At 34.0% G+C, this 27,600-nt stretch overlaps 1 protein-coding gene across 3 annotated transcripts in view; it reads left to right on the top strand.

The window, feature by feature from the left end:
* The window catches only part of LOC139990356 (uncharacterized), a 229,324-nt gene that overhangs the window by 193,413 nt on the left and 8,311 nt on the right, over positions 1–27,600 (top strand). For 2 of the 3 annotated variants that reach the window (XM_072009565.1, XM_072009564.1), the window contains 5 exons: positions 15,321–15,514; positions 17,101–17,280; positions 18,528–18,853; positions 20,450–20,610; positions 22,413–22,973. In XM_072009565.1, coding sequence (XP_071865666.1) covers positions 15,321–15,514; positions 17,101–17,280; positions 18,528–18,853; positions 20,450–20,610; positions 22,413–22,973 — 1,422 coding nt within the window. The remainder of the gene's footprint in view (positions 1–15,320; positions 15,515–17,100; positions 17,281–18,527; positions 18,854–20,449; positions 20,611–22,412; positions 22,974–27,600) is intronic. The other variant, XM_072009566.1, reaches the window with a different exon arrangement.

Genomic DNA, 27,600 nt, shown 5'->3' with positions numbered 1-27,600 from the left:
ATGTTGAAAAATTTGCAAGTTTTTCATACAAGCAACTTACTATTAAACATATCACGAAAGGCAGTTAATAATAACTATCATATTTTCGCGTTTCTACTGAAAGGAATTTATTTACCAGAATAATATGTTATTTATTTATGGATGGCACGAATGAATTCAAGTCGAACATGCTTCTGGTACCTTAATGCGTGCTTATCTATAATTTTCGGTCAACGGCCTGCATTGCATGTCAGAAACCTGAAAATACTCTAATTTATAATCTCAGATCATGAAATGCTGCAGTTCTATAAAATGTAAACTTATAAATCAAAAACATGCTCGGTACCACAGAAACTAAATTCAGCACGAATTGCATATATTTCACCGGTACAAGAATAAAATACGGATCTGCGTGTGAATTATTGCGAGATATTGCAGTTAACAAACGTATAAAATGCATGTATTTTGGATCTTCGTGGTTAATATAAATTTTAAATTACTGTCCCATTTCACCGATATGCCTAGTCCTGGCAAGGAACAAATAAACTTAATTTTCTTCAAAGAACGTACGAAGATAAAGAATCTTCATGAAGGATAATAGTAAAAATGCATAAAAGTATCAATATATTTCACAAGCATATGAACATCACCATCAAATTTCCCCAACAATTCACTTAAATCATCCACAAGAAACATAACATTTCACGCTCACTACGTTAAAAATTGCGATACAATGCTTGCATGATACTCCACAGTTCTTTAACCATTGGAGCACACGTTCTTCCACGTAGATTCGTCTACAAAGTAAACGGGAAAAGAAGACAAAAAAGGAAAAGAAAGGAAGCCATAGAGAATAATTCGCCACTGCACGAGTTCCTTCCTGAAGAAAGCCTTCGTCGATTAACGACCTCTGATATGCACCTACATTGACGTACATCCTCTAAATCGCCAGGCGAACTTCTGTTTCTAGGCAGCGTGGTCGACCAATCGTAACAAGCGAGATGGGCATAAATAATTTTACTATTCTACTAGCAGACTAATTTACCCTCAGCGAGCGTAGATACCTACGTTGTAGAGGAATTTCGGAGGTTGGAGGCCGTGGTGGCGTGCACCACGGGCCACGCCACACTGCTAATTCCGAGCAGGTTGTTATCAGGATCCTACGTCGACGGAATAGCCAAGCGGACGTCCGGCTAGCCGCGACAGGGTTCCAGGTACAGCGCGTGTCCCACCCTCTACCACCAGGGGGTAATTCATAGCTGGAGTAATGGCGATCGCGTTATCATGCCTTAATGCCCTTTTCGTCCGTTCCGTGAAATTCCACTTGCTTGCCTCCACTTTTCCAGGAAGGTTGTGGCTTGCTGCAGGAAACGGATGATTGAACGATCGAGTCGCTGCGGAAAATTAGGAAAATGGCTGAAGTTGACGATGATACGTATTAAATACGTTCGTGGTTTCAGGGGAAGTTCTTTCGTTTTTTTCTTTTTTCTTTTTGAGATATTTCAAAGTCTCTTTACAAGTTGTAATTTTTTTAAGGAAATTTTTTAGATCTGTTTGTAGGAAATTTTGAGGAAATTTTTAGCCTTGTGCAGAAATAACTCTTAGAATATTTTTGGAGTCTTTAGGAAATTTGTAGATTTGCTTGCAAGTAATTTGGAGAAAATTTTTTGATCTTCTTTTTTAGGAAATTGATAGATATGCCTACAAGTAGGTTTTAGGAAATTTTACAATTTCCTAGAAATGGAAGTTTTTCGAGAACTAGTGCAAGGAATTATTGTTAGAAAAGATATTTATATGTTTATAATATCGATGTTAGTTGTTGTTGTTAATTGTTTCTAATGCTCTTTTTTAATCCTTTGTAGAGTAGCTGTGCAGAATACTCGATTATACAGACTCTTATAGTTAGTATTATAACTTAAATTAAAAGCTCATACAAAACTTCATAAATAAAAGCTAAAATTTGTAAAAGATTTTGTAGCTTCCCACTTAGTCCCCCGCTCCTCTCTTCTTTCATTTCAATAATATTTTGAAAGAAAAGAGGAAAGATAAAAAAGCTAGACATAATAGTGCAGTTTTATAAGAGAGAAGTATTAAATGTCAGAGCAATTTTATGAAGGAAACGTGCCCTTCTAAGCTTTGAAACTGAACTGTGCCACCCGAGAATTAGTCGATTCTTTCGCATCGCGGATATGTACGTACACAATGGAGCCCGAAGTTGAAGTTAATTACACGAAAAAGTTGACTTTGAACGATGATCCGTGTAATAAAAATTCCCGCTTTATTGGTTTTTCAAGTATCGTTGCCAGCTTAATGGATTTGATTAATTACACAAAGAAAAGGGTATCATTAATCATAAATACGCGATGCGTACGCAAGCTCGGCTATCATTACGAAATTGATAACCGATCGTACACTCGATCGATCATTCAGGAGTTACACGTATAAATCATGACGTAAAATGGGGAAGAAATCGCACAATATGAAAGAGTATGAAAATATTCGCATTTTCTAAATTAATGACAAGATCCAGTCAAAGATAATCAAATCGCTGGAACCGATAGTCGAAGATGACGACACTAAAAATTGAAGAGCATAGAGGAAAAACATGGTAAATCGTATATTCTATTTTTAATAAGAGCGCAACTGCAACACAAGATATACTGTTAATCGATGTAAAGAAACATGGTTTTCTTGATTTTCCGATTTTAGACATAACTAAGGATGAAAACAATTTATTAGATATGAAAGATGTAAATTTTTTTCAAAATAATTGATAAGTTGAAGTTTTGTGGAAACCAGAAACATAATTATTAAGGCAAGCAGTACATCTATTTTAAAGCTACGGCGAGCAATATTTTGGAAATTTTAAGATGTTTGGGAGAAGACACTCGACTTCAAAACTAAATAAAATGGTAATTTTCGACGATGAAAATCGATAATAAGATCATAATATTTTGTATGAATAATATTAATTACATGCAGACTAATACTAATTAAACAAGTTAAACTGACATAATAGCTAAACTAATACTATTCTTTTCTCACAAAATATTATGATCTTATTATCGATTTTCATCGTCGAAAATTATCTTTTTATTTCGTTTTACAGTCGAGTGTCTGCGCGTTTTTCTTCGTGATCTAAAATCACTTACGAATAACGTGATAAATTGTGGATTATTGATTTTTTAATTGTAAACTGCAGATGAAAACATGGTAGTTCACATTCTATTTCATTTTAATGTCTTTTTCTTGTATAGAAGCGCAATTTTGAAATTGAATATGTTATTGATCAATTCTAAAAACTATTAGAATTTAATCAGTATTTTTGTCATTCTCTTGAACATTAAAAAAACATGAATAATATTAATTACATGCAGACTAATACTAATTAAACAAGTAGAACTGATATAATAGCTAAACTAATACTATTCCTTTCTTATTTTTTTAATGTTCAAGAGAATGACAAAAATACTAATTAAATTCTAATAGCTTTTAGAATTGGTCAATAACATATTTAATTTCAAAATTGCGCTTCTATGCAAGAAAAAGACATTAAAATGAAATAGAATGTGAATTACCATGTTTTCACCTGTAGCCTACAATTAAAAAATCAATAATCCACAATTTATCACGTTATTCGTAAGTGATCTTAGATCACGAAGAAAAATGTGCAGTGAAAAATGTATTTGAAAAATCTAAAGTCTGTGTCACGCGTTATGAAGTACCCTATGCATTCCTGGCGAAACACATACTTCCGTGTCATTTGCCGCGCGCAGTAAATTCCCTTAGATCGCAAGTCGAATGATCCCTTAAGAATCGTGCATCATTAATCACCGACTTGAGCGTGATACCTACTTACTTACGGCGTTGGCGATGTGTTATCGGTATCGGATCGATGGTTTAGTGAACCAAATGTCGGTCGACGACCCTTTTTAGCTCGTTTCAGCGAAATTTTTTCCGCTGTTTTACTGCGCCGAACAGGCACGAGGGGGTGGAAAGTAGAACGAAATAAAGACGGTCAAGATAGATATACGAAATCGTTTATGCTTTCGTAACACGAGCCATTGCACGATTTTTACTGTTCGTTGCTCGCGTTTTCGCGAGATATACAGAACCATCACGTGTTTAAGAAAAATCTACCGGGTAGAAGTAATTTCGGATGGACTTCTTAATGTGGCAGTTAATTTAATTCGCGAGTGGCGAAGATTCGAATAATCAGAAAACTGGAAAATTGAAGCTCGTTTAATCTAGATCCACTTTTCCATAAGATGCTGAATTATCTTCTCCCGTGAAAAAATTCATCGGGCTCGGTATTACCTTGATCTTAAGAAGCGTTTATCGCAAATGAAAATCGTCACGCGGAATATTTAGGATCGTATAAATTAAGGCGAGGAAAAATTGTTTTACTAATTTCATTAACTTTAAATTGATAATTTGAATATCAAGATTTATTTTATTATCATAATTGTGTTAATTAATATTTCCGCATTGGCATTAACGTAATCATCTGTGTTAAATAATAAAATAAGAATTAAGCAATTTAATATTATAAATTCGAATCCATACTGTTGTGATTACCTGTTTAAATTAGTTGATGATTAAATGTAGCGAATCATTCGGATTAAAATTTCTTAACGCCAGCTTTTCTGGCATCTGAGAATTCATCTCCATCATCTTTTATATGCAATACATTTTTTTCAAGATACGTGTCTCAAATATCCTTTTATTAGATGATCAATATATAAATTTCCAATACAAATTAGTTTAGCTACACAGTCTATACAATCTTCAAATAAAAAAAGAAAAATGACTCGTATCTCGACATGACATAGTACCTTATCATATCTTTGTTTGATACGCTTTGATATATCATATCATATTTGTATAGCTTTTATCGATTTGATATTATAGAAAATTGATAAAATGTAAATTATTTAAATATCGAAATATTAATATCGCACATCGAATAAAGCGGGCAACCAATGGTTCGAGTAAACGACCGGTTCTCACCGAGCAATTCATAACCTAGTTACAGGGAGAGCCGTGTTATCGAACTTCGACACCCCCGTTGTACCGTCCTCTTTCATAGCTCAGACTTTCGAACGAGTGAACCGACTTTCGCAGAAAAACCATCTCACCACTTTAATAACAGTTTCTTGTTGTGTGACGTAATGTATCGACCAGATGAAATTACGTAGAGCGACTAGTTTCGTTGGCTACTTATTTTGAGAAAGAGATCCTTATGAAGAGAAAAGAAACGAGAAAAAGCGATCGAGACAACAGTTGAAAGAATTGACAGGCTTACGATTGAATCTTCCAATAAATGGAGAGATACAATTGTATTATGCAGAAAATATGTATATACACGGTTTATAAAATTTTAAATTTGCAGATTCTTTTAGGCGCAATATTTGACAAACGAAGCGTTTTATATAAATTTGCATAGATTTTCACGGGATAAAAATAAGGCGATATGAAAAATTAATTAAAGAACGTATTTTAAAGGGGTATTTAATTAGTACGATAATTTAACTGGTCATACTGATATTCGTATCTACATTCATATTTTTCAAATGGAATTTTGTTAACTTTTTTACAAGTGATTTATAAGATCGTATAATTGCATTCAAACGGCTGTGCTTTTTATGTCATCTACGTTTAATCGGCAGAAATTTCAACAGAAGGGCTTATTACGCTGCTGTGACTTGCTTTCATTAATTTTTCACTCTCTTCGCTTTCATTTACCTAAGATATTTTCATTGCAGTCACGTTTCAGACACCTCCTCGTGTTATTCTTTTACTCTTTATCTACAGCTTTCTGTGTAAATGATAAAAAAGACATCCAAACAATATACTTTATTTCGAGCTATTGGCGTAATTTATACGTCGATTATAATTTTTTTCGTAGTATACTTTGATAATTTAATCTCTTATTTTCTCAACTATTCCACAATGTTTACCAAAAATATGAAATACTTTTCCCATCGTAAATTTGCTCGTCTATCGAAAACAAAAATCTAGCGGAAAATGCGCGTACACATAGTTTCATAAATTCCTGTCCACGCTAAACATCAAACGCAATAAACCAACCCCATGATTGTACTCGCAGAATAATACTACCAAGTGCAGAATATGGTCATTCAGCTTTGATTACTTTGTCGATCTACTGTGTCAGTGTATCGTAAATTATATGGCATCGGCGGGGCATTCGCGGGCCACCTCGATATTCGAAATTACTTTGAAAATAACTCGGTGGTTTCTGGCGTTCTCTCGATATTTACGATCGTCCATTCGGCTGAATCTGTTGTCCGGCTGATAAATAGAAAAACGTCCCGTTCCAGTTTCGTCACGATAAGCAAGTGCGGCCGAGGATTACGTAATAAATCGTTACCGAGATAAATTCGTGCACGAGGGCCGACACGAGACATGCATCTTCGTTTCCGGAACCGCAAAAGCAACAACGACCTTATCGTTACGAATTCTGCCCGAATGCTCCATGCCAACTTTCGATGTGGAGATGACAATCTCATGCAATGCAATATCTTCTTATTACAGAGGAATGTCTCGCGAGTTGTTCGACAACTCGTGAAAATGTAATAAAACCATCCTCGTCTGTAGTTAGAAGGACCTTTACGAGACACTTTTATTGACGATATCTCGTTAAGAAAACGCGTAACAATTATTATAGCTCCGTTCGATGTAGTTGGATGAGAATGTATTTTGATAAGCTGAAGTGGGATAAGCAAAGTTCCTGTTTGTGCCAAAATTGACATAAATGTTTAATTGCATCCTGTGTGATAATATAGAATTCAGAAAACTCGAGTTTCAATTTTTTGATTTACTTTATAACTAGAAAGGAATATTTCAAGATAAAGTAGCTGAAAATGGACAAACCTGGATAAGATGAAAAATATGTGTAATTGACGTAGTGTAATTGACGTAGATTTAATATCTCTTGATACTTTAATATTCTGATAAACAATATCTCTAAAGTTACAAATCAAATAAAACGATAATTTCGATAACACAGACTTGATACACAAGGTATACGCGTCTCAAACGTATCCTGTAACAAAATCACGAACCTATTCAACCACAGAAACAATCAACGTTTACAATCGATCGTCACAACAGGTGTAATGATCCCACGAAACCAGTTGATTCTATGACACCATTTAGTCTGCTCAGTGTTGCGACTATATGTAACTAGTAGCTGTCAAACTGTGGAAACTAAGGAACAGACATACGGATAGCATGATCTGTTTTGCTGGTGAGACGAAAAGCAAACAGCAAGATCTACATAGAACGCAAATCATTTTAATCAAATCTTGATTAATTGTCGTTGATCGCTGACTAAAACGCGCTCACGCATAGTCCTATCGGATCCTCGCGTCATCAGCGGCCGTATCTACGGGCTGCAAATAGGATCAAGAGATCTAATCTCGGCTAAATCGAAACGTCTGCCGGGTGGAAGTCAGATCCGACGTGATATCAAAGCGAACAGCTAATAACCGGGACCACTTTGCCAGGGTTCAAGCAGACCTACCTCGGATATTACCAACACTTGAAATCACAGGAAATACGAGAGCGATCGTTCTCCTTGTGTCGCGCCGCGGTTAGCCTACACTTTGAGTAATTAGTCGCTGGAGGAGAAATGAATTCACCAGGGAGCTTACGTTCGAGGTTATTCTTGCTTACTGACTGGTGAATGTTGAATATGATTGATATGGAAAAAGCAGAACAGATGCTTCTTTTTAAAGAAAGTGAAATGGAATATATTGTAGGAAAGATATTTTGTGCGTGTGTGAATTTAATATCGCATCAAACGTGTGATTATTAACGACATCTTTAGCATCTTAAATTTTATTTATGAGAGTCGTTTGTTTGAGAAATTCTATTGTCTTGTTCCTCTTCTTTTTCATCGACGTCGTCGTCGTCTTCTTCTTCTTCTTCTACTTCTTCTTCTTCTTCTTCTTTTTCTTCTTCTTCTTCTTCTTCTTCTGGGTTTTGCGTCGCATCGACCGTAAGGTCATTAGCGACGATGTCGAGTTTAAATGAGTAGTATTTTGAAATATATATTTGTTTCTTTAAGATAGTTTATTGTATTTCTTACCTAATGAGATTCCGTTTTTTCTGAGAATGAGTATTTGTTGACAAAAGAAAATATTTTATTCTCCAATGGAATTAAAATATTGTAAATTGTCATGTTGTAACACATAGACGATACAAATTGATTTGCGTAGCTGTCATCGCTCAGACCATTTTATTTCTTCGTTTAGAGGCTCCAAAGTCTTCAATCTCTCAAGTTGTTGCTGCAAATAATTTGGCATTGCACGATAGAAGCTTAAAAATGTTAAGTAATACAAGCTGTCAAGTTAAATACAAAGAATTTTTAAATACGATATTTAATAATATTAAAAATATATGAAATAATGTGTTATATAAGACAATATATTATTTAGGATACTAAAGGAAAATGCTTGTTTAAAATGATATATATTCGCGTATTTTAAAATTAATTGTAATATAAAGAAGAATAAAATGGAATGTTGGTTAAAACGTGAAATTCCAGATAGTATTATGACGATCGATAACAAAGGATGAGTGAGCGGAACAAATCGATATACAAAGGCGGATTATCGGAAAAAAGAGGGAATTTTCTAGCAAAGTAAATCTTATCCACGTTATCGTGGGAAAAATCATGTGAGGTTGATCCTAGAGCAGCTGAAATGATTATTAGACACGCAAAGAGCCCTATGAGAGACGAAATTTAAAAGATTTGATCAAATATTCCCGGTTTAATTCCCGAGTGAGTTCCGCTATGATCAAGAAAACATAAAATAAGAAACCAGTTTTAACTGAAAATGATATTTCGTTTATTTTTAATCTGAATTTCTATAGAGAAACATTGACACAGTCCTCGTATTATTTATGCACAAGGAACATATGAATTAATAAATATTACGAAAAGCTTAGATTTCACAGCAAACGCGTACATCGATTTTTCGCTAAAATAATCCATTAAGATCCATCGGAGAGTTGATTTTTCATACAGCATAATAAAGCACGTTCTCATCTTCGATGAATAAATGCTTCGATACGAACATTCTCGTTGTGTGCATATATTAGTGAATTTTCTGGTTTTCAGCCAAACACATTTTCACCCGAAAATGGTATTTTAAAGCATAGTAGAACCTCGTTAGAAACAAACAATAGCGATGTAACTCGTTGCCATAACTTGTCTCGCTCTTACAGCTGTCAATATTTCATCGCATATCTGTCAGTTATTGAAAACTAATTATAACAATTTCAAAAATAACCATTATTTGTCAATCCTATTTTTATATCCAAGAGAGATTTCGAGCAATTGTATACGCGTATTTGATTCATAGTTTTCAATTTCAATCGTTTCATTTCGTTCTGTTCTATTTAGCTATTTAATTTAATTATTTTGTGAAAAATGATGAAAGAAAGCAACGACGTTAATTACCTAATTAAAGTAGATTGATTGACGGACGAAGGGAAAGCCAGAAACAATGAGATTGACGAACGGTTACTTGAGGATTCTCCTCATCAAAGGACGAATGAAAATTAAATTATACGTCCAACCATAACTATTAACCGTTCTCCAATTCATGGATCATAAATTCTCAGCAGATACTCCCTGGTATTTCGCTTCTGAGAGCTTTTCTATTTAACGGTTGAGCCTTGGATTTCTCTTTAACTACAGATAGGATTGCCTAAATTAGTAGATGTGCTCTAGCAGAATTTGGAGAGCTTGCTTGAATTAGTAATTTGGCGATTACATACGTTCCACGGGAGCCATTTGCATATTTTCAGATCGATGGGATTGGGCGCTTTACTATGGTCACTTGCTTCCTATAGATCACAAGTTACAGAAAATATCAGGCCATTGATCATAACTTTTAAAAAGCAATATATTAATATTAATGGTTATAAAGGGAACTTTGCGTTTTTCATAAAATCATTTTTATACGGAAAATCGTTAAATCGTTTTGCAAATATCCTTAATTAATATGTACAACAACATTCTCGAATTTAAATAAAAAATTATTAAATAATTGACGTAGTTATTGACAAAGCAAAAGATGTAGGTTTAATTTCACGAATGTAAAAAAACAAATGTTATGAGATTTTAGTAATGTGTGTGAAAAAGAGAAGAAAAGAAGAATTATTTTGTTTAATTTGTAATTTCTGTATTAATTTCTTAATTAATTTTCTGTAGTAATTATCATACAGATGTTTAAAGATTACTATAATAAAATATAAAGTTTCATTACAAAATTGTTAGATCTACGAAAACTATAATCGTATGATATAATAAAAGTTCCTAATAAATTTTTAAGTATTAAAATAAACATAGCTTTTCAGAATTCATAATTATTTTACTAAAAATAATTTTTGCGAATTAAACTATCATTGAACGATATTTTTATAACAATAAAGATTGCCTAATAATATCGTAAGTCATGTTATTGTCCACTCGTGCTATTATAACGAAACGAAAAGATTAAACTAATTAAAAATATCGAAATTATTTCTTTCGAAAATTTTCGGTTGTCCTAACAAAGTTTAGGGAATTCTCCAACAGAAAATTCATTAAGAATTATTAAGTCAGGTTACCAAGAATAATAAATTCAAAAGCGATGAGAAAAAGGAACATTAATCTTCTTGAACTCGGCTCATGCGTCTCTTCATTCGTTTTCATTCCATTAATATTACACAGTGTCCTTTTAAACATGAACGAACATTAGAAGTTTTTCATTCTGTGACAAATTTTGCTAAAGTGTGAAGCGTTAATATTCCTCACAACGTTGAATAGTAACCAAAAGGAAAAAAAAAATTGTTATTTTAAATTATATCTTTCTCAAAAGTAGCAAAGAGAAGTATTTATGACAAGTAATAAAGAAATATTTGTAATTCTAAAATAGTAATCGATATGCTTTTTATAATGGAAGTTGCTATCTGAAATAGTATATTACACATTATAAACATAGTATATTATACATTATACTATTTTATTCATATTATAAAAACGTACGTCAATTATCAATTTGCAAAAGTGTTACGATTATTTAAAAATTCCTATTACAGACATATTCTTTGCAATTTTACAGAAACTAAATTAGATTATAATTTGTCACAAGCTAATTGCAATATACAGAAACTATATATTATATAGAATATTTGTTTTATCGTAGAAATATTTATATTTCATAAAAAATATACTATTAGTTATGTGGAATAAAATTATTAATTCATAAAAGTGTTTAATTTTCAGACAGCCAAAGAATAAATTTCCAGAACAAATATTTTCTCATTATCGTCTCATTTCTACGCTTTATCTGAATTTTATTTACAAAGTTCGCTATCTATCACAAGGATCTATTCTGAGCAGAATTTGATCAAGTTCCCGGTAATTTTATTAATGACAAACTAATGCCACACAATTTACATATTTCATAAGTGATAATAATTATATAGCACACGCTATGTCATCACGTAAGTAAGTTTATTTTTGAGCGTGGAGATGCATCAGCAACGATATTAGCAGCAATAACACTGCACCGTGCGGAATACCATGCTTAAATTTTACGAGGCGTTTATCAAACGCCGACAAAACCATCCACTCTATTACTTCCAAACAATCTAACCAACGATAAAACGAACATTTTGCTTGAAATTCTGAAACTACGAAAATCCGCGGTATTAAAATGAGATAATTCAGCGGAATAAAACGCAATTTGATATTACGTGCAGATTCTTCACGCTCAAGGATTTCCTGCTCGAGTATATTCCGGCAAATTTGTTAAATTTACGAACAACCATGTACCATTATTGAAATTGCATTTCTTACTGCAGTCTGTAACATTTGATTTAATGTATTATTCATAAAAGAACGAAAGCAATCAAATTCTTGCTTTCACAAAGTTATCGTTGCAACTTGCGAATTTTAAATTCTTTTTCTGCTTGATTGACTGTTTACAGTCGCATAAACATTATCAAATACAATTACTATTAAGAAATTATCGTTAAGAGGTTACTAACAAGTTGATTGAGATTATAGTTTTGTAGATTTTAGATAGGATTGGTTTGTTTTCAAATTTTTAGCAATTGTAACGTTCAATTAAAATCTGTCGTGAAAGAGGAAATAATACTAGAGCACGATCTACCAGAAAATACGATTTATGTTTATGAACTTTTTAATGTTTTTACGTATTTTCACAATCTTGACAATTGATTGACTAAATATACCGCAAGAGATCTACGACGTATTGTATTGTATTGTAAGTTAGCTTATGGCTTAGAAGTTTCAACGTGTAATTTATCAGTTTGCTAATTTCATTAGTTGATAAATTAGTAGTAAGTATGGATTAAATTAATTAGTCGTTAAGGAGATGCCCTGAACCATGCGAAGATTACTCTAACGAAATATAATATTTGGAAGAAATGATATACAGTTAAAGCTTCATTTTAAAAGAAAACGACATTTATACAGCTTAATAATTATATGCCTTAATAATTAACGATAATTACAATTATTCTAGATTAATAGTTTCTACATTACATATTTAAAATCCTACGAGCTAGAAAATTCGACATTCTAATTTTATCATCTTCTCGGAACGCGATCGAATGTTCGAAATGCCTCGGATTCGAATTTTCGCTCACTCCGGTCCAGTTAACCGCTGATAATGACACATGGCAGCCGTAAATCGCTCGGATATCGATTCTTAAACTTGCCGGAACGTTTAGAGGATGATCAGCCAACTCGTTCAGGATATCCACGATTTCGAAACGATCCCAACAATGGCCAGCACTTTTGGACAGATCGACACTGCGCGATCCGGGACAATAACGTGACAAACGTAAATTACCCGTTGAGAGGAGTCGATCTGAATGGCGAACAAAGTGAACAATACGCGCGATATGTCGTCCGGATCGGGTCAATATCCGGTAAAAGGCGAGTCATTTCGAACTAGTGCTCGTCCATACTAAGTCCACGACCGCATGACAAAAAAAGAAAGGGGACGAGGGGACAAAAAGAGTTGGTACAGAGATCACAGAGAAACTGTGGTCAATTTCAACGAGGTTTGGTTTTAGTTCGCCTTTTAGAAAGATTAATGGACGTTTATGAGAATGTAATTATAGAAATGAATGGAGCTTAATTGTTTGGGAGAAACATTAAGCTGATGAACGTGAAATGTTTTCCCAAAATACGAATTTGACTGGCCAATACAGTCCATTGAATTTTGTTCTGTCATCACCTATCATCTACATGCAAGAAGATTTATAACAAAATTTTAAATTTTAAATCAAAAGATTTATAACAAAAATATTAAAACATCAAAATGCTGGAGTTATCAAAAACGTCAAAATGATAGATTTCGATGTTCCTTTTTTTCTAATTATGTGCTGGAAATATATGTAGATGTCTTTTGGCAAAATTGACGTTGATTTTGATTGAAATTAGAATATTATTGTACAATTATACGTACTTTTGTTTTCGTCGTGTAATTTTAAATAAATGTAATTGTTTAAAAATATATCCAAATGTTGTTTATAGACTTAAACGATCAACCGTAAGGAGAAAATATAAATTCGAATAATCGAATTATATAGAATCAAATTGCTCGATAAATAATTGTACATTGTATATTAGAAGCTTTGAAAGTGAAGTATTCCATAAACGTTAAATTAAAGATACTGAAACACGTCGAAAAATCACGGCATTTGGAAGATAAACAGCGTTTTTTAAAACTTTCTCGATATTCTCCAGACGTCACATGCGTACATATACAAGTTCAAAAACAGCATTTACGAAAATATTTGCAAGTGTTTGCACGTTTAAATATTTTCTTTTTCGCTGAATCCCGAAATTCCTTAAATTTTTTAAATCGTCCATCCTCTTCCAAAGATTGTAAACTTTACATTTGTTACGACATCGTATTAGCATTATTCATTCTAAATCTAAAATTCTGTTTCATCTGCATATCCAAGTATGATATTTACAATTATGAAAACTAAAATAGCAATAATAAAAGTCAGTGTTTCTCTGTAAATTGTGAAAAAATTCAAGCGATGTTTCGAATTGTCAAGGTTTCTGTTTGCGCATTTACACGCATCTCGTAAACACGCTTTTCTCGTAAACCGCTGGATCGCTTGAAATTATGACCAACAGGATGACGTTACACCCCGTGAAAGTTACTGTAACAACTGAAATATGCAGCTGATGCAGTGACACTACATATAACAGAGAGGTAGAAAGTAATTGTTCGGGTCCTAGCCCAATTCTAAATATTAGGTCATGCGTCAGAGTAGCGAGGCATCGTAAATTACAAGCCGACTACAATTTCGGGAATGGTGCGCGTTCTGGTAAAAAAGAACCGTGTGCTCCTTCTTTCTTCGTGGTATAAATATTTACGGACGGCGTGCTCTGTCTTTGCAGTGTAAACGAACGATCCATTCGCTTTTTTTGTGCTCTCTTTGTACCCATTCGATGGAAATAAACTGGTCGAAATAGTGCGAAACAAACCGCTCGATCGAAGCTTCTGGTGTATTTGTCCGAGGTGAAATTGATTTTAAAGAAAGACACACGTCTAACCTACGACGTAGAATGATTATTATTGAAGGTACTAATCGATAACAAACATTTTTCATTAGATTAGTATCTTAAAAAAAAATTCATAAATGGAAACATTATACGAGTGAACTTAGATTATTAAAATATTATTTCATAATTACACTTTATGAATATTCTGTTACTTATTGAACTTTAGCTCGTGAATTTGATACTCAAATTTGAAAATTTGCCTTTTGATTTCAATTAGAAAATTTAGAAACAAATGGAATCGCAGTTGTAGAGATAATTTTATCTTATACAATACGTATACATACATTTAATATATAGGTAACGCGCATATGTATCAAACAAAGTGAATCATCGCATTTATCAAAATTTATATCGTATATTGGAAACATTGATGTTTCTGAGACATTTGTTTCGTAAAATTTCTAATTAGACGCGGTCGAAAACTAGAAAATATTTTGTTTTCAATTTGTTCTCCGACGAAGTACACAATTCTCTTTGAAAAAAATCAATGATTCACTTGATGATTAGAGAAAAGCATATTCATTTGTAATGCGCTAACTCTTATATTATAAATTCCTTGAAATCGGTAGTTAGAGAAACGGCAATTATAACTTCGTTATCTTTCAGGTAGTACGAAGTGGACTTTCTCTTCAGAAGCTTAAAAGGGAGAAAACTTCGCTTTTAAAGTAGTTGCTTTAAAATTGAGGGCATTTTGTATGATTTTCAGAGAGTACGTTCCGAGTGACGTTGCAGAAAAGCAGCAGAGGACTTGGCCTGAGCGTTTCCGGTGGTGGGACTGCTGGCCCTGTTAGGGTAAAAAGACTATTTCCTCAACAACCGGCAGCCTTATCCAACAAACTTCAACCTGGCGATATACTTCTGGCTGCCAATGGAATTCCTTTAACCGGTCTCACTAACTATGTAAGCGTAAAATATTTATTATTCTATAAACTTTTGGTATTTTCAATAATATTTGATGTTTTTAATAATTTAATTTCAATAATAACGATAATATCGAATAGCTAATAAAATATTAACATTATTTAGTAATAACAACGATTTTAATAAATACCGATGAGTTTGTAATTTTTTTTTTTTTTAATAATAACATAAAATTCAATGTAAAATGTAAAATACATAATGCAATAGTTAAATGTATATAATAATCGATATTGTACAAATATTTGAAAATGCCCTAAAAATTGTAAAAGTTTTCTTAAAAATTAATAACAAGCAGAATATAAATACTCGTACACTTACAACTAGTCGGTGATCAGAAATATCTGCTACTGTGTTAGAAAACAAATAGTATAAGAATATTTTGCACGATTGAAAATAACACATAATCTAATAAAGTATAATCGCAAAATGAAGATTACGAAAATAGTAAAATAAAGGAAAATAAGAAAAAAGGTGTGACGTTTAAAATTTCTTGTGAAGTATCGCTTAATAGTATTTCTAAGTAATATTATTTCTTGCAAACTGTTTTTTTAATAAATAATATCAAATTATTCGAACCTAAACGATTCAATGTTACAGGATTCTAATTCGTTTATACGCGGGAGTAACTTTCGTCCGTGACCGCAAACCTTTTTCCTTAGTCTTAGTCCATCACGCTTAACGCGATGAGCTGGCTGCGACAAAATAGCGATTACTACAGCTTTAGATGGAAGCTACGGGCTTGTCTTCTCGTAGCTCTTAGAGATTTGCATTTGATTAGCATAATGTAGCTACATCCGGAACTCGGAGCAAAGATCGACGCTATCTTGCGTACAGTTGCTCGTTTGTCCCTCGAGAATCAAGGTGTAATATTAGTTTATATTGTACGCTGCTCCTCCTACCATCTCTTATGAGATAACGTATTAATCGTTAATTTGCGAATTTTATGTATAAATTCAGTAACTACGTTGCAAATTGAATAGCGTAAAGTGTAAACGATTTGAACCTTGCACGATGAAGAACACGATATAGAAACTGTGTCGTAACATAACTCGATGTTTATGAGTTTGTACAATTTTTAGGAAGATTTTGAACTTTTTGACTACTTTCATACGCTTTTCTCGTTTCCTTTTTTTTTTTTTTTTAGAAATTTCTTCGTTTGGAATTGCAGGAAAGAAACTAATGTTAAATGTTCGGGATATGGTTTCATACGGTTTTCTTGTTCTTTTCTTTCTTTTTTTTTTTTTTTTTTTTAGAAATTGTCTAATTTAGAAATTTTTTTAGAAACCGTTCGAAATTACATAAAGGAAACTAAATGTTCGGGATACAGTTTCAAGAATATTTTACAAACAAGTATTTTCTATATAAACGTTCTAAGACAGTTACGAGGCATGAAATTATAATTGTCGTAACGAAAAGAATTTTCATAAAATTCAGTTTACCGATACTTGAATTGATACTAAATGATTAAACACACTAATGCTATTCTTTGAATCGTTCATGTTACAAACTGGCACATATCAGTTCCGATAAAATTTTTAATCTCCTCTCGATGCAACTTGTTGCAGGAGGCCCTCGAAGTTCTACGAACGACACCCAATACCGTCGAGTTGGTGGTGTGTCGACTTCCGGGTGATACGAGTGTCACACCACCGGGTGCACCGCCGCCACCCCCGGCAAGGCGCGAGCCACCACCACCATTGCGAATACTCAACCCCCTGCCACCTCTTCAAATCGAGCCCTGCGGCGTAAGTAATTCTTATCAAGAATCCTTCCTTGTTGCGATCCGCTAGATAGCCGAATTTCCTGCATCACTGAATCACCGAATTCCTCGATTTTCCACCCCTTTGACCGCTAATCGAAAGATCGAAAGTGAAATACGATAGTGTTATCAATGTCGAGATACTAGCATTATTGGCATTAACGAGGATGATGATCATTTTTAAATTCACTTCAACTAGCAAAATAATTTCTTTCTTTTCTTTTCTTTTTTAAATTTTCAAGTTGCTCGAAGTTATTTTATTATGGTAGTTTCGATTCGTTGAAATTAGAAACAAATTAGGTTAATTATAAACTATGTACATGCTTCTTTATGACCATCGCTTACACAATATCGGCTATAACTGGTAAATTGAAAATACATTTTTAATCCGTTGGCTCTATCGGACAATATGTTCAATGAATATACTGTCTGTTACTGTTACATGTAGGAAGTCCCAAGAGGAATACGAAATTTGATCGAAGTTCGTTTACAATTTAGATTTCGGTATTTCCCCTAGTATACACGGTTTCGAATGCATCTATAACAAACTCATCGTGTTTGTACATTGAACATATTAACGAATACGAAGCGTATAAAAATCAGACTGTAAAGCAATTTATTCATAGCTTTTTTATTGCCTTTTGAATTTGATAAAAAGGAAACTATAAAACACTTTTATTACGTCCAAGTTTATTTCAAATAACTAAAAGTTAGTTTGCATATTTATTAAAAATGTTTATATAGACCTAGAGAAGATTAAAAATTAATTGTATACATATACATATGTCTGATATGTACATATACCATTAATTTGCAAGTGACTTTATATATTATGATATTTATTTGATTTAGAAATTCTTCAATTTTTATTTTGCAGAATTTTGCACGTCGATACACGTTACACGTCAATACTCTTATTTTCAAACGAAGCTTTCTTTTTATCAAATTCTACGCGTTTCATCGTCAAATTTTTCTAGTCATATAAACGTACTATCAAAAGATGTAACGCATTTAAATCCATAAATTCTATGAACCTCTCAGTTCCATGCAACGTACGACAAATAACGGTCCCCTGAATACGTTCAAACATCCTCTAGCTTTCACACCAACGATACCCACGTTCCCAAATTTCCATACTCACGACTTTCATTTACGCGAAAGGAAGCGGTAACCCCGGATAATGCGTCATGGAGATTAAGTGGTCTAAACTCTCTTTCGCAATCTCTCTGGCAGGAATTCGACATAGAAATGACAAAGGTCGGTGGAAGTCTGGGTTTCACTCTGAGGAAGGCAGACAGCAGCGCTCTGGGTCATTACGTGAGGGCATTAGTACGGGAGCCGGCGTTAAGCGATGGCAGAATTCGACCTGGAGACAAAATAGTCGCCGTGGACGGTGCACCGTTGTCTCCCATGAGCCACGAAGAGGCCGTCCAATTGCTGCGACAATGTGGCCCGACCGTGAGACTTCGATTGTACAGAGATCTCGCGCAAACTCCTGTCTCCGCGCTTTCTCCGACCGAACCTGATCATCCACTCCGTCCACCGCGAACCAGTTTGAGGTAAACTTCTCTGCCGTAATTAGGCAAACCTCCATTCTTCTTTCTAGATTCAATGGAAAAATAAATTCCCGCTAATTCGTCCCTCGATACCCTCGCTCTTTCTCTCGCCTTCTAATTGAAAGTTTTAAATCACGCCAACTATTGCCGCTGATTTAACGCGATGATTTAATGTCTCTTTTGTTTTACTGCGTGATATATGAGTGGCCCAGTTGCTATGTTGGGCAAGTACGTTAATTAAATTTTAGAGAAAAGTGAGAATTATAAAAACTTTTTTGGAAATTTGCCCTGGAAATTTTAGATTATTTATCAGGTTATTCTTTCTTTTTAGGAAATCTATTTGTAAAGACATATTCCTTGCTTTCCGAGATATTGAATGTTATTTTTTTTTTCTATTTTTCTGTTTTTGTATCTGTCATTGGTGTATTCGGGAAAAAATTCTCTGCGCCTTCTGTGATTATGATATGATATTATATATCACAAACACGATTATAAATGCGTATGTGTATGGTATCTGTCATATAGTTTATAAATTATTCCAATATATGTCTAGTTTCTCGAATACTTTCATTTCGTTCATTAAAGTTTCTTACAATTGAAGGTATTCAAATGCTGCAGTTCCAAAATCTCTCCACTAGAATGTAGTAGTAAAGTGAAAATTCACAGACTCCTCTCAGATACGAGTGGTCTATAGTTAAAAGTTAACAAGCTAGATTCAAAAGCTGTTCATAATTTGGCAACATTCTCATATTATCATAACCAGTAACGTATCTGTGTTGGCAAGTACGACACAAAAGAGTATATTTCACATATTAAAAGTGAAAAGATCGAACGAAATAGAAATTAATAGAAATTGATCAGTGAATTAGTAAAACCTTTTTACTTACTTTTATCTCTCAATCTTATTAATTCAATTGATTAAATTAATTAAAAGATACGTAAATATATATTTCACGATATTGATATTCCCAACATATGAATATAAAAATTATTATATTACTTGCATCAGAAGATTGAAGTTTAAAAAACGAAATGTAAGAAAAACTGAAAGGCAACGTATTTTCATAAGATTAATATTTTATTGAATGATGTACGATGTACGACGTTCCTTTCAATGACTTTTCGTCATATATCTCGTAATTCCACCAGCTCTTTTTCAAAAGACTTCCCGTCTTTTCTGTCTGTGAATTCCACTGAATAATTTCTCCAGCTTTCTACTAAACTCAATTCCTAAAACGTCTTGTTAAAAATAAGAATAAATAATAATCGAACTACATATGCTGTATTTGAGATTACGTTCAGCTACAGATTATACGCATCAAATTTCAGAATTATGTTATTTTTCAAAAGTTCACAATGAATCGTTTTCTTCCCAATCTCAACAAATATTCACCAGAACTCGGTATCAACAGACATAAATGTCCGAACTTCCCTATCATACTTTTTGTAATATTATACGTATATTTGTTAAAGAAACTGTTAAGAAGATTATTTCCTTAAAAATAAATAATTGTCTAACCATATTACTCTGATAGCATTTCAAACTTTCTCTACACGTTAACGTTACTTTGTGGTCTGATTATATTTTGTAACTTGCAGACAGGAAGCCGTAGACATGCTGTGTGATCTAGCAGTTCGGAAGTTATCACCAGGTACATCAAGTGGGTCGAGTTGCAAGCAATCATCTGGAGCATCTTGCAACTCTCCAAGAAGACTTCGTCGTCTTGCCACGCGTACGCCTACTGCCGATAATGATCAAGGTATATCGTTTTCGTATAATTGCATTTATTTGATTGAACCGCATCTGTTCGATTTATTCGAAATTAATGTCCGATTAACGTCTTAAAAACTATCGTTAAAGGAAATCGCTCGATTAATCATGAGATTTCGTCTTGTTACATTTCTGTATTTTAAAAAATCAATAAAGTCAAACAACTTTTATTATCATTATGTTCGATGTTAAATGAAATACAGGACAATTATTTTTTATCACAGGTCATAAATAACATTACGATGATATTACTATGATCATAATATTAGAACAAAATTTGCATAGTGTAAAATTTCAGCCATGATAGTCTTTAAGAGTTAAATAAAGCGGCAATTGAATACACTGATCCGAACATGAATTTCTATGTTCTAAATGAACGACAAATCATAGGCAGTGGAAAAAATTACAAAACTCCAATTATGGAGTTACTTAAAAGTCTTGAAAGAGTTATTATATTAGTTTCAAAATTAAAAAAAGAAATTATGTACATAAAAAGAAGACGTTATAAAGTGGTATTTGTATGACAAAAAAGCTATACGCTACAAATCTATTATTATTTTATTAAAACGTGTGTGCAATTTAAAATTCATGATCTACATCAGATACCAAAGTTTTGTTCAAAATAACAGATATCCTGAGTTTTTTGTACCGCAGTGTATAAACTGTGTTCAAATAAATGGAGTTCTACCGTAAATGGAAAGAGAAAGCGAGTTCAACAATTCCATTTTTTACAAATTCCATTTTTGGGAAACTAGAAAACTTGTTTTGATCTATGTATATCATATTTTGGTAAGTTTAAGTAACAACAAAGATTGGATATCACCTACGCGAAATATTTATGAACGTCGAAGACAAACGTTACCTGTGCTTGGATCAAAGCTTCGAGTTTTAGATTCTTTTCAGTTTAGGTGATTTAATATATCGGTACGAACTTTTGATATTATATAAAACGTAGATAAGGCCTTCGCGTTAGATTTTCAGATAGATGTTCACAGATTAACTAGACTCAAGTTCACATAAATACAAGTTAAATTGACGCTGAGAAGATCTTCATTTTTCTATTCGATAAAGAAAGAAATATAGAAACAAATTGTTAGATATAAGCAAATAAATTTATGACAAAATTACTATTAAAACAAGATTTGAATTCGTATGAAAAAAGAAGAAAATAAAATTTCGAGGCAATTTTTTTTTATTTAAATGTGTATATTAGGTACTCAAAGATGATAACACAGATGGATTTCATTTCTTGAAATACGATTAAATTAGGAGGAAAATAAATGTATTCGTATAAACGTGTAAAATACATAACTTTGTTATTTGTAAATAACTGTTACATTTTCTATATTCGAAATGATCGAAAAAGAAACAATTTATATCGTTCTAAAATTCCAATATTTGTCTAATATGGAATAATTAATTCTCCAGCATCGAATGCTTCTAACACGTTATTGAAGATTTTGACACGGTGTACCAGAAACGTCATTTAACATCGGGAGATTAAAGTAACTGTTACATAGATGTAATCGATATTTCTCTGATTGAAACTGGAATCCATTTGAAACATCTCGATCATTCGCCAAACCTTTCTTCGCTAAAAATCATATCAAAGTTCGTACCGTATCGAATAAAAAGAAGAAAGTCAATACGCCCTATGTGCGGAATAGGAAAGAACGCGCAGAGCGAAAGTGCTCATCAACATAAAAAAAGGGAAAAAGCTCGATCCATCGGGCAGCTCCATCCAATAACTGAAAAAGCATGGTCTAAGGGAGATGATATCCATCCTTGCAGAAACTCTGGAGAAGCATCCGAGCGTGTACACGACATCGACGGCCAGCCAAGCAGAGACATCCGATTCCGACCAGTGCTCGATCAGGACGCAGATAACGAATTCCCAGCCAAACACACCTGGAACTGACATAATCGATCCGCCACCGTTGTACGACGTTTGCGATTCCAGCGATTCCTCCAAGACACCGGCGCGCCCGAGTTTCCTCGATCTGTCCGCACCTCAAGGGAAGCCGCATTTTCAGTTTTGCAACTTGGACTCGGATCTCGATTATCCTGGCGGCGTGGACGCGATCATCGTGGAGGATGAACTTGGAAACAAGGCAACCGAGACCGATTACGAGCATCTCGAACCGAACGTATTGTCCAGCAACGAACACGACAGCGATTTACCTTCGGAGCCAGCTTCGATGCCACCGTTGCTCTCCTCGACGAGCAGTTCGAGCGCCGCAGCGTTCAGCTACAAAAACCCGGCTTATCAGAGCGCCAATCCAGCCTGCGGCGCCGGCATTGACACCGTGGCGAAAAACAAGGCTACACACTCCAGTGATCAGGATATACCAGGTTCCTATTTTAGGATATTTCATTTTCTCATGAGACAGGAATTTTTATAAACGAGGTGACTGGAATTGATGTGCGAATGTTAAGAATTTGGTTTTGATTACTCGGTAGATTTATCTTTCTGATAGGTTTGCCATAGGTTCGCGCTTGGAAAAATTGTTAAACTTTTTATTAAGAATTAGGAAATTAACACTAGAACTATCGAAGCAGTGAACATAACAGAATGGCAACAAATTTGTTATTTTTGCAATTACTAAAAATGTGTAGGAAAAATATTGATGTTTAGATTTATTGAAACAAAAAGTAATTACATATATATACTTATTTATTTCGTCATATCGCCTTAATTTTAATTATCTATGTACGTATATCGTATTTAGGTACAATAAAGGTCGTTAGTTCTAATGTTAATGAAATTCTTTATAATTGCGTGATAGGTGAGTCTATATTTCACGTAATTCGATCGATATTTTCACAAGAATCAATGAAATTCCTTATACGTATGTAAAAGGAGGTGGACCCTATATGACGCAATTTGTAAATGTGACATATCCGGTCAATAACGAGAGCTAATGAAACTAAGAAAGTAAATCTATCAATGCATTTCGATATGAAGAAAAAATATAGGACAATTACCACTGACAGACATTAAATAGTAAATTCACATAGCAGTTCCAGTCATCTCAATTTTAATAGCGTAGCTTGACCGAACAAAGTGAAGTAAATTTCAAGGCAAACTTTTAAGAATAATGTTTGTAACATTATCCTTAGTAAACCGTAAATACGGTATTTATGAAAAATTTATAAGCGCAAAAATTTGTAGATTGTGCATAATATGAAATATTCAATAATATTTAGCAGATGAAACGAAACCTATTCATATCTCATTTTCTCAATTATGAGTATAAAGACTCAGTATGTACCAATTAATGCGAAGAGCAAAATTAAAAAAAAGAATCATATAATTAGTCAAGAATACTATACACCATAGAATAACGAGGATCAACGAATTAGCCTCCTTTCTATTTATCTATTTGAATATGCGCTTGAAACTCCACTTTTGTTCATGCAAAGACCAGCTTTGATAGTATTTTCTACTAGCTAAGTTCGTTTGTTCATTGATACAATGGGAGGATAGAATCGGTGTGGCTTTGTTGATTAAAGGGGATTTATTGAATGTTCCTGTTAAAAGGATTAGGAGAACGATTGATTCGATTGCAATACTGAGTCCTTCATATTGATTCAAAGAATACTGGATCGATTTTATTTAAAAATAGTTGGTTCAAATTAAATTGATGAAACTAAATTGATAAAAGATAAATTCTTTCATTAGATATATCTTGTTTACCGCTTCCAATTTATTTATTTCTTCGAGATAAGAAGATGGAACTAAAGTATTGGAACAATTCTTGGAACACACTTTGATATTATCAAAGAAAAGATTTTTTTCACTTTGAACGCTTAGAGTAACAAATTTACCTTTGAACACAGATTAAGAGAATTCTCGGTGATTACTTGTAAAGCGAATGAACTTACCAATTTCAATGAAACATGTTGCCAAGGTCAATGTTCTAAACAACTAATAGGTCAATGTTTCTCTACACACGTTACAGTTGCTTTATAGTTTCCGAGACAAAAGCGAAAGATTCTGTTTCGACGACGATATGACGGTTCTAATAACCAAATAGTCGCTTCTTCCAATTTCACGGCTACGATGTTTCTAATTTCAAATGACGATAATGCACATAATACAGAGCGAATTGAATCTGTCTTATTACTTCATATCTGAGCTTATTACACAGTAGCGTTATCGAGCGTCTCTCGACGCGATCGACCGAATGATTATCTAATCCAAATCGAAGCCATTGATTGTTCTTTCTTACGTGGATTGAAAATGATCATCGAAAATGAACTAGGTTGACTTGTATGGAAGTACGAATGCCACGAGATGACTTCTTCTGTGCCAGAATGAAGCGTAATCGTAACGTACATCAAATCGAAGCTTTTTGCGACTATTTCGGGAAAAAATATCTAAAACCGAGTAGAGAGAAATTATTCAGAATGTTGATTTTATCAACATATTTCAAGGTCGTTGAAATCGATGAGATGGTCCACTTTGTAAATAATTATCGAGTTCTCCGCTTCAGTAATTTAAATTCCCATATAAATATCTTAATGCTCGTCAGTCGTTAATTTTATTTCGATATATGTATCTAATTATTCATTTCGGTGTAATTTATTTCACTGTAATTACTCGATATCAAATAATTAACAATAACGATAAATTTAATATGAAAATCATCGAACGAACTATTTCAACAGAACATCCAATTAAAAAATACAAATTACATTACAACTTAAACGAAAAGTATCAACTTTTAAACGGATTACAAGAAGTTGCGGCAACGAGTTTATTATCTTATCTTCCAGTATAGTACGAACGTGCAATATCTTGTTACAACTATATCGTGTTACCTTGATTTCGTATACAACATTCACAATCAGTTCAGTCACTTGCACTCGATCAGTTCACTCAATAATTGTTCAATACCTTTATTCCACATCGTGATCTGTTAAATCATTCGTTATCCCATTGTCTGGCATTTTTCTTTTTATATATATATATATACAAATAATCGATATATAGGTTGATTATTGTGCGAAAAATTTGCAACGTGAAAGTGCGACATGAAAGAATAATAATTTAATTTTCAACGAGGGAATATAGGTCAGTTTACTATATCAATAGTAATTATATTACATTTCATTTACATTGAAATTTAACTAATAATTCATTAATTAAATGATTTATATATATACATATATATATGAAGGAAATTTTTATGAAGAAGTTTCTACATATTTCTTCTTACTTTTTACTATTAACAAGGTGTTTCCTCTGCAAGAAACGAAAATGTGCAGATTTTCGTGAGTAATTGTACGACGCTCGGCTTAGTCAAGAGGCTATTTTAGTATCGGCACGTGAGCATTTTGAACGATTCTTCTCGATAATTGTAGCAGCACTTTTAATTTCCCATGTGCATTGTGTTCCCAATAACCGGGTGTGTCATAAACGAGGTTGTTTCCGAAGGGTAATTTAGCTAATTGTAACGAGCCGACCGGTCGAAGCTCACCTGAGAGAATTTTCGCAACCCTTACCTAATCACGCACGGAAATGCAATGAGTGCCACTCGAGTCCATTTTCTCGATCATTTTCTCGCATTTGGAGAAAACCAGCCACGGTGCATATTTTCGAGGCTTCCGTTTTCGGCCGTGTTGGACGTCCGATCGAGCCAAGCACAGTCAAAAAATTTCGAATTAATCAACATCATTCTCACGAGTCGTGGGAGAAGTTTAGAATCGTTTCAATCTCTCGGCATTCGGAAGAGAGAACAGTCTCGTCTGAGTTTTCGACTCGTCAACTTCGACTCTGCAAGCATTCGTGAAACAAAGTATCGTTTAATCAGTCGAACGATCAGTTGACAGTGTTGGCCGAGCTTTATATTTTCGAATCGAGTTCAATTCTTAGTAATCGTAGAGTCAAGTATCGTTGTGACCATTCGTAACGATCCTTCGTGATTCTTGTCTCAGCGATCGGAGACGATTCGAAATCCTCTTATCGTTCGGAGAAGAACAGCCCTTGGTGTCGTTGACAGTTCATCGTTCATTCAACTGCCACTCTCTCTCGCGAATCCAAGATTAATTGGGCGTGCAACAAGTACAGCGCAGTGTAATCGACATGGAACACGCGCACGTAAATCTTTTTCGATCCTTCGAATCGAATCCTCGTTTAAGAAGAGGCAAAATGCCTGGCACATCGCAAACAACCGGACACAATCGAGGGAAACATAAGGAGGAACAAGGCGACCATCTCGAGCTAAGGCAAGAAAAGCAAGTCCGTCGATCGTATCCTAAAGCGATCCGTGTACTCCTCTCTTCGTTTCGTTCGTAATTTTCGCGCGTATTTTTCGACTCGGAAGCGTGTGCTTGTATAACACTGTCGTCGTCGACGAACGCGTTTACGAACTTAAAAGCAAGCGGCGCGTATGCAAACATTTGTCGACGTGTCTGTCGGAAATCGACCGAAAATCAACTAGATTACGTTGGATAACGCGTTCTTGAACACGATCCACTCGCACCGAGACTCGAACAATATTCAGAAGTTGAACTACCTTCGTCTGTCTCTATCTGGTAAGGCGAAATTGACAGTCGAGTCCTTCAGCTTCAGCAAGGACGATTTTAAAGCAGCCTGAGAGCGGTTGCTTAAGAAATATAATAACAACACGCGCTTGTTCTTCGCCACGTCGCGTTATTAACCGACACGCCGCATAAGACCGACAGCTCATCGAAGCCGATCCGCGACCACGTCCGATCGTTGCGTTTATTGGGACGAACCAGGGATAACATACAAGGAGCGACCTATTGCCAACATCACGATGAACAACAAGACGAACAGGGAAACACGAAAACTTTGGAAGCAAATGATGGAGGAGTACGATAGGGATACGAGAAGTGAACAAGGTATTCAGGAACGCGTCACACTGTCACAAACAGCAATTCGATTCGAAAGCTGCGAACCGATCATCCGAAAGCAGTTCGCGCCGCGATCACGCACATTCAGATGCGGGGG

This window comes from Bombus fervidus, chromosome 8, assembly GCF_041682495.2.
Source record: "Bombus fervidus isolate BK054 chromosome 8, iyBomFerv1, whole genome shotgun sequence".
Taxonomy (NCBI): Eukaryota; Metazoa; Arthropoda; class Insecta; order Hymenoptera; family Apidae; genus Bombus; species Bombus fervidus.
Note: the sequence above shows the minus strand (reverse complement) of the source record. Positions and strands in the feature narration are given on the sequence as shown.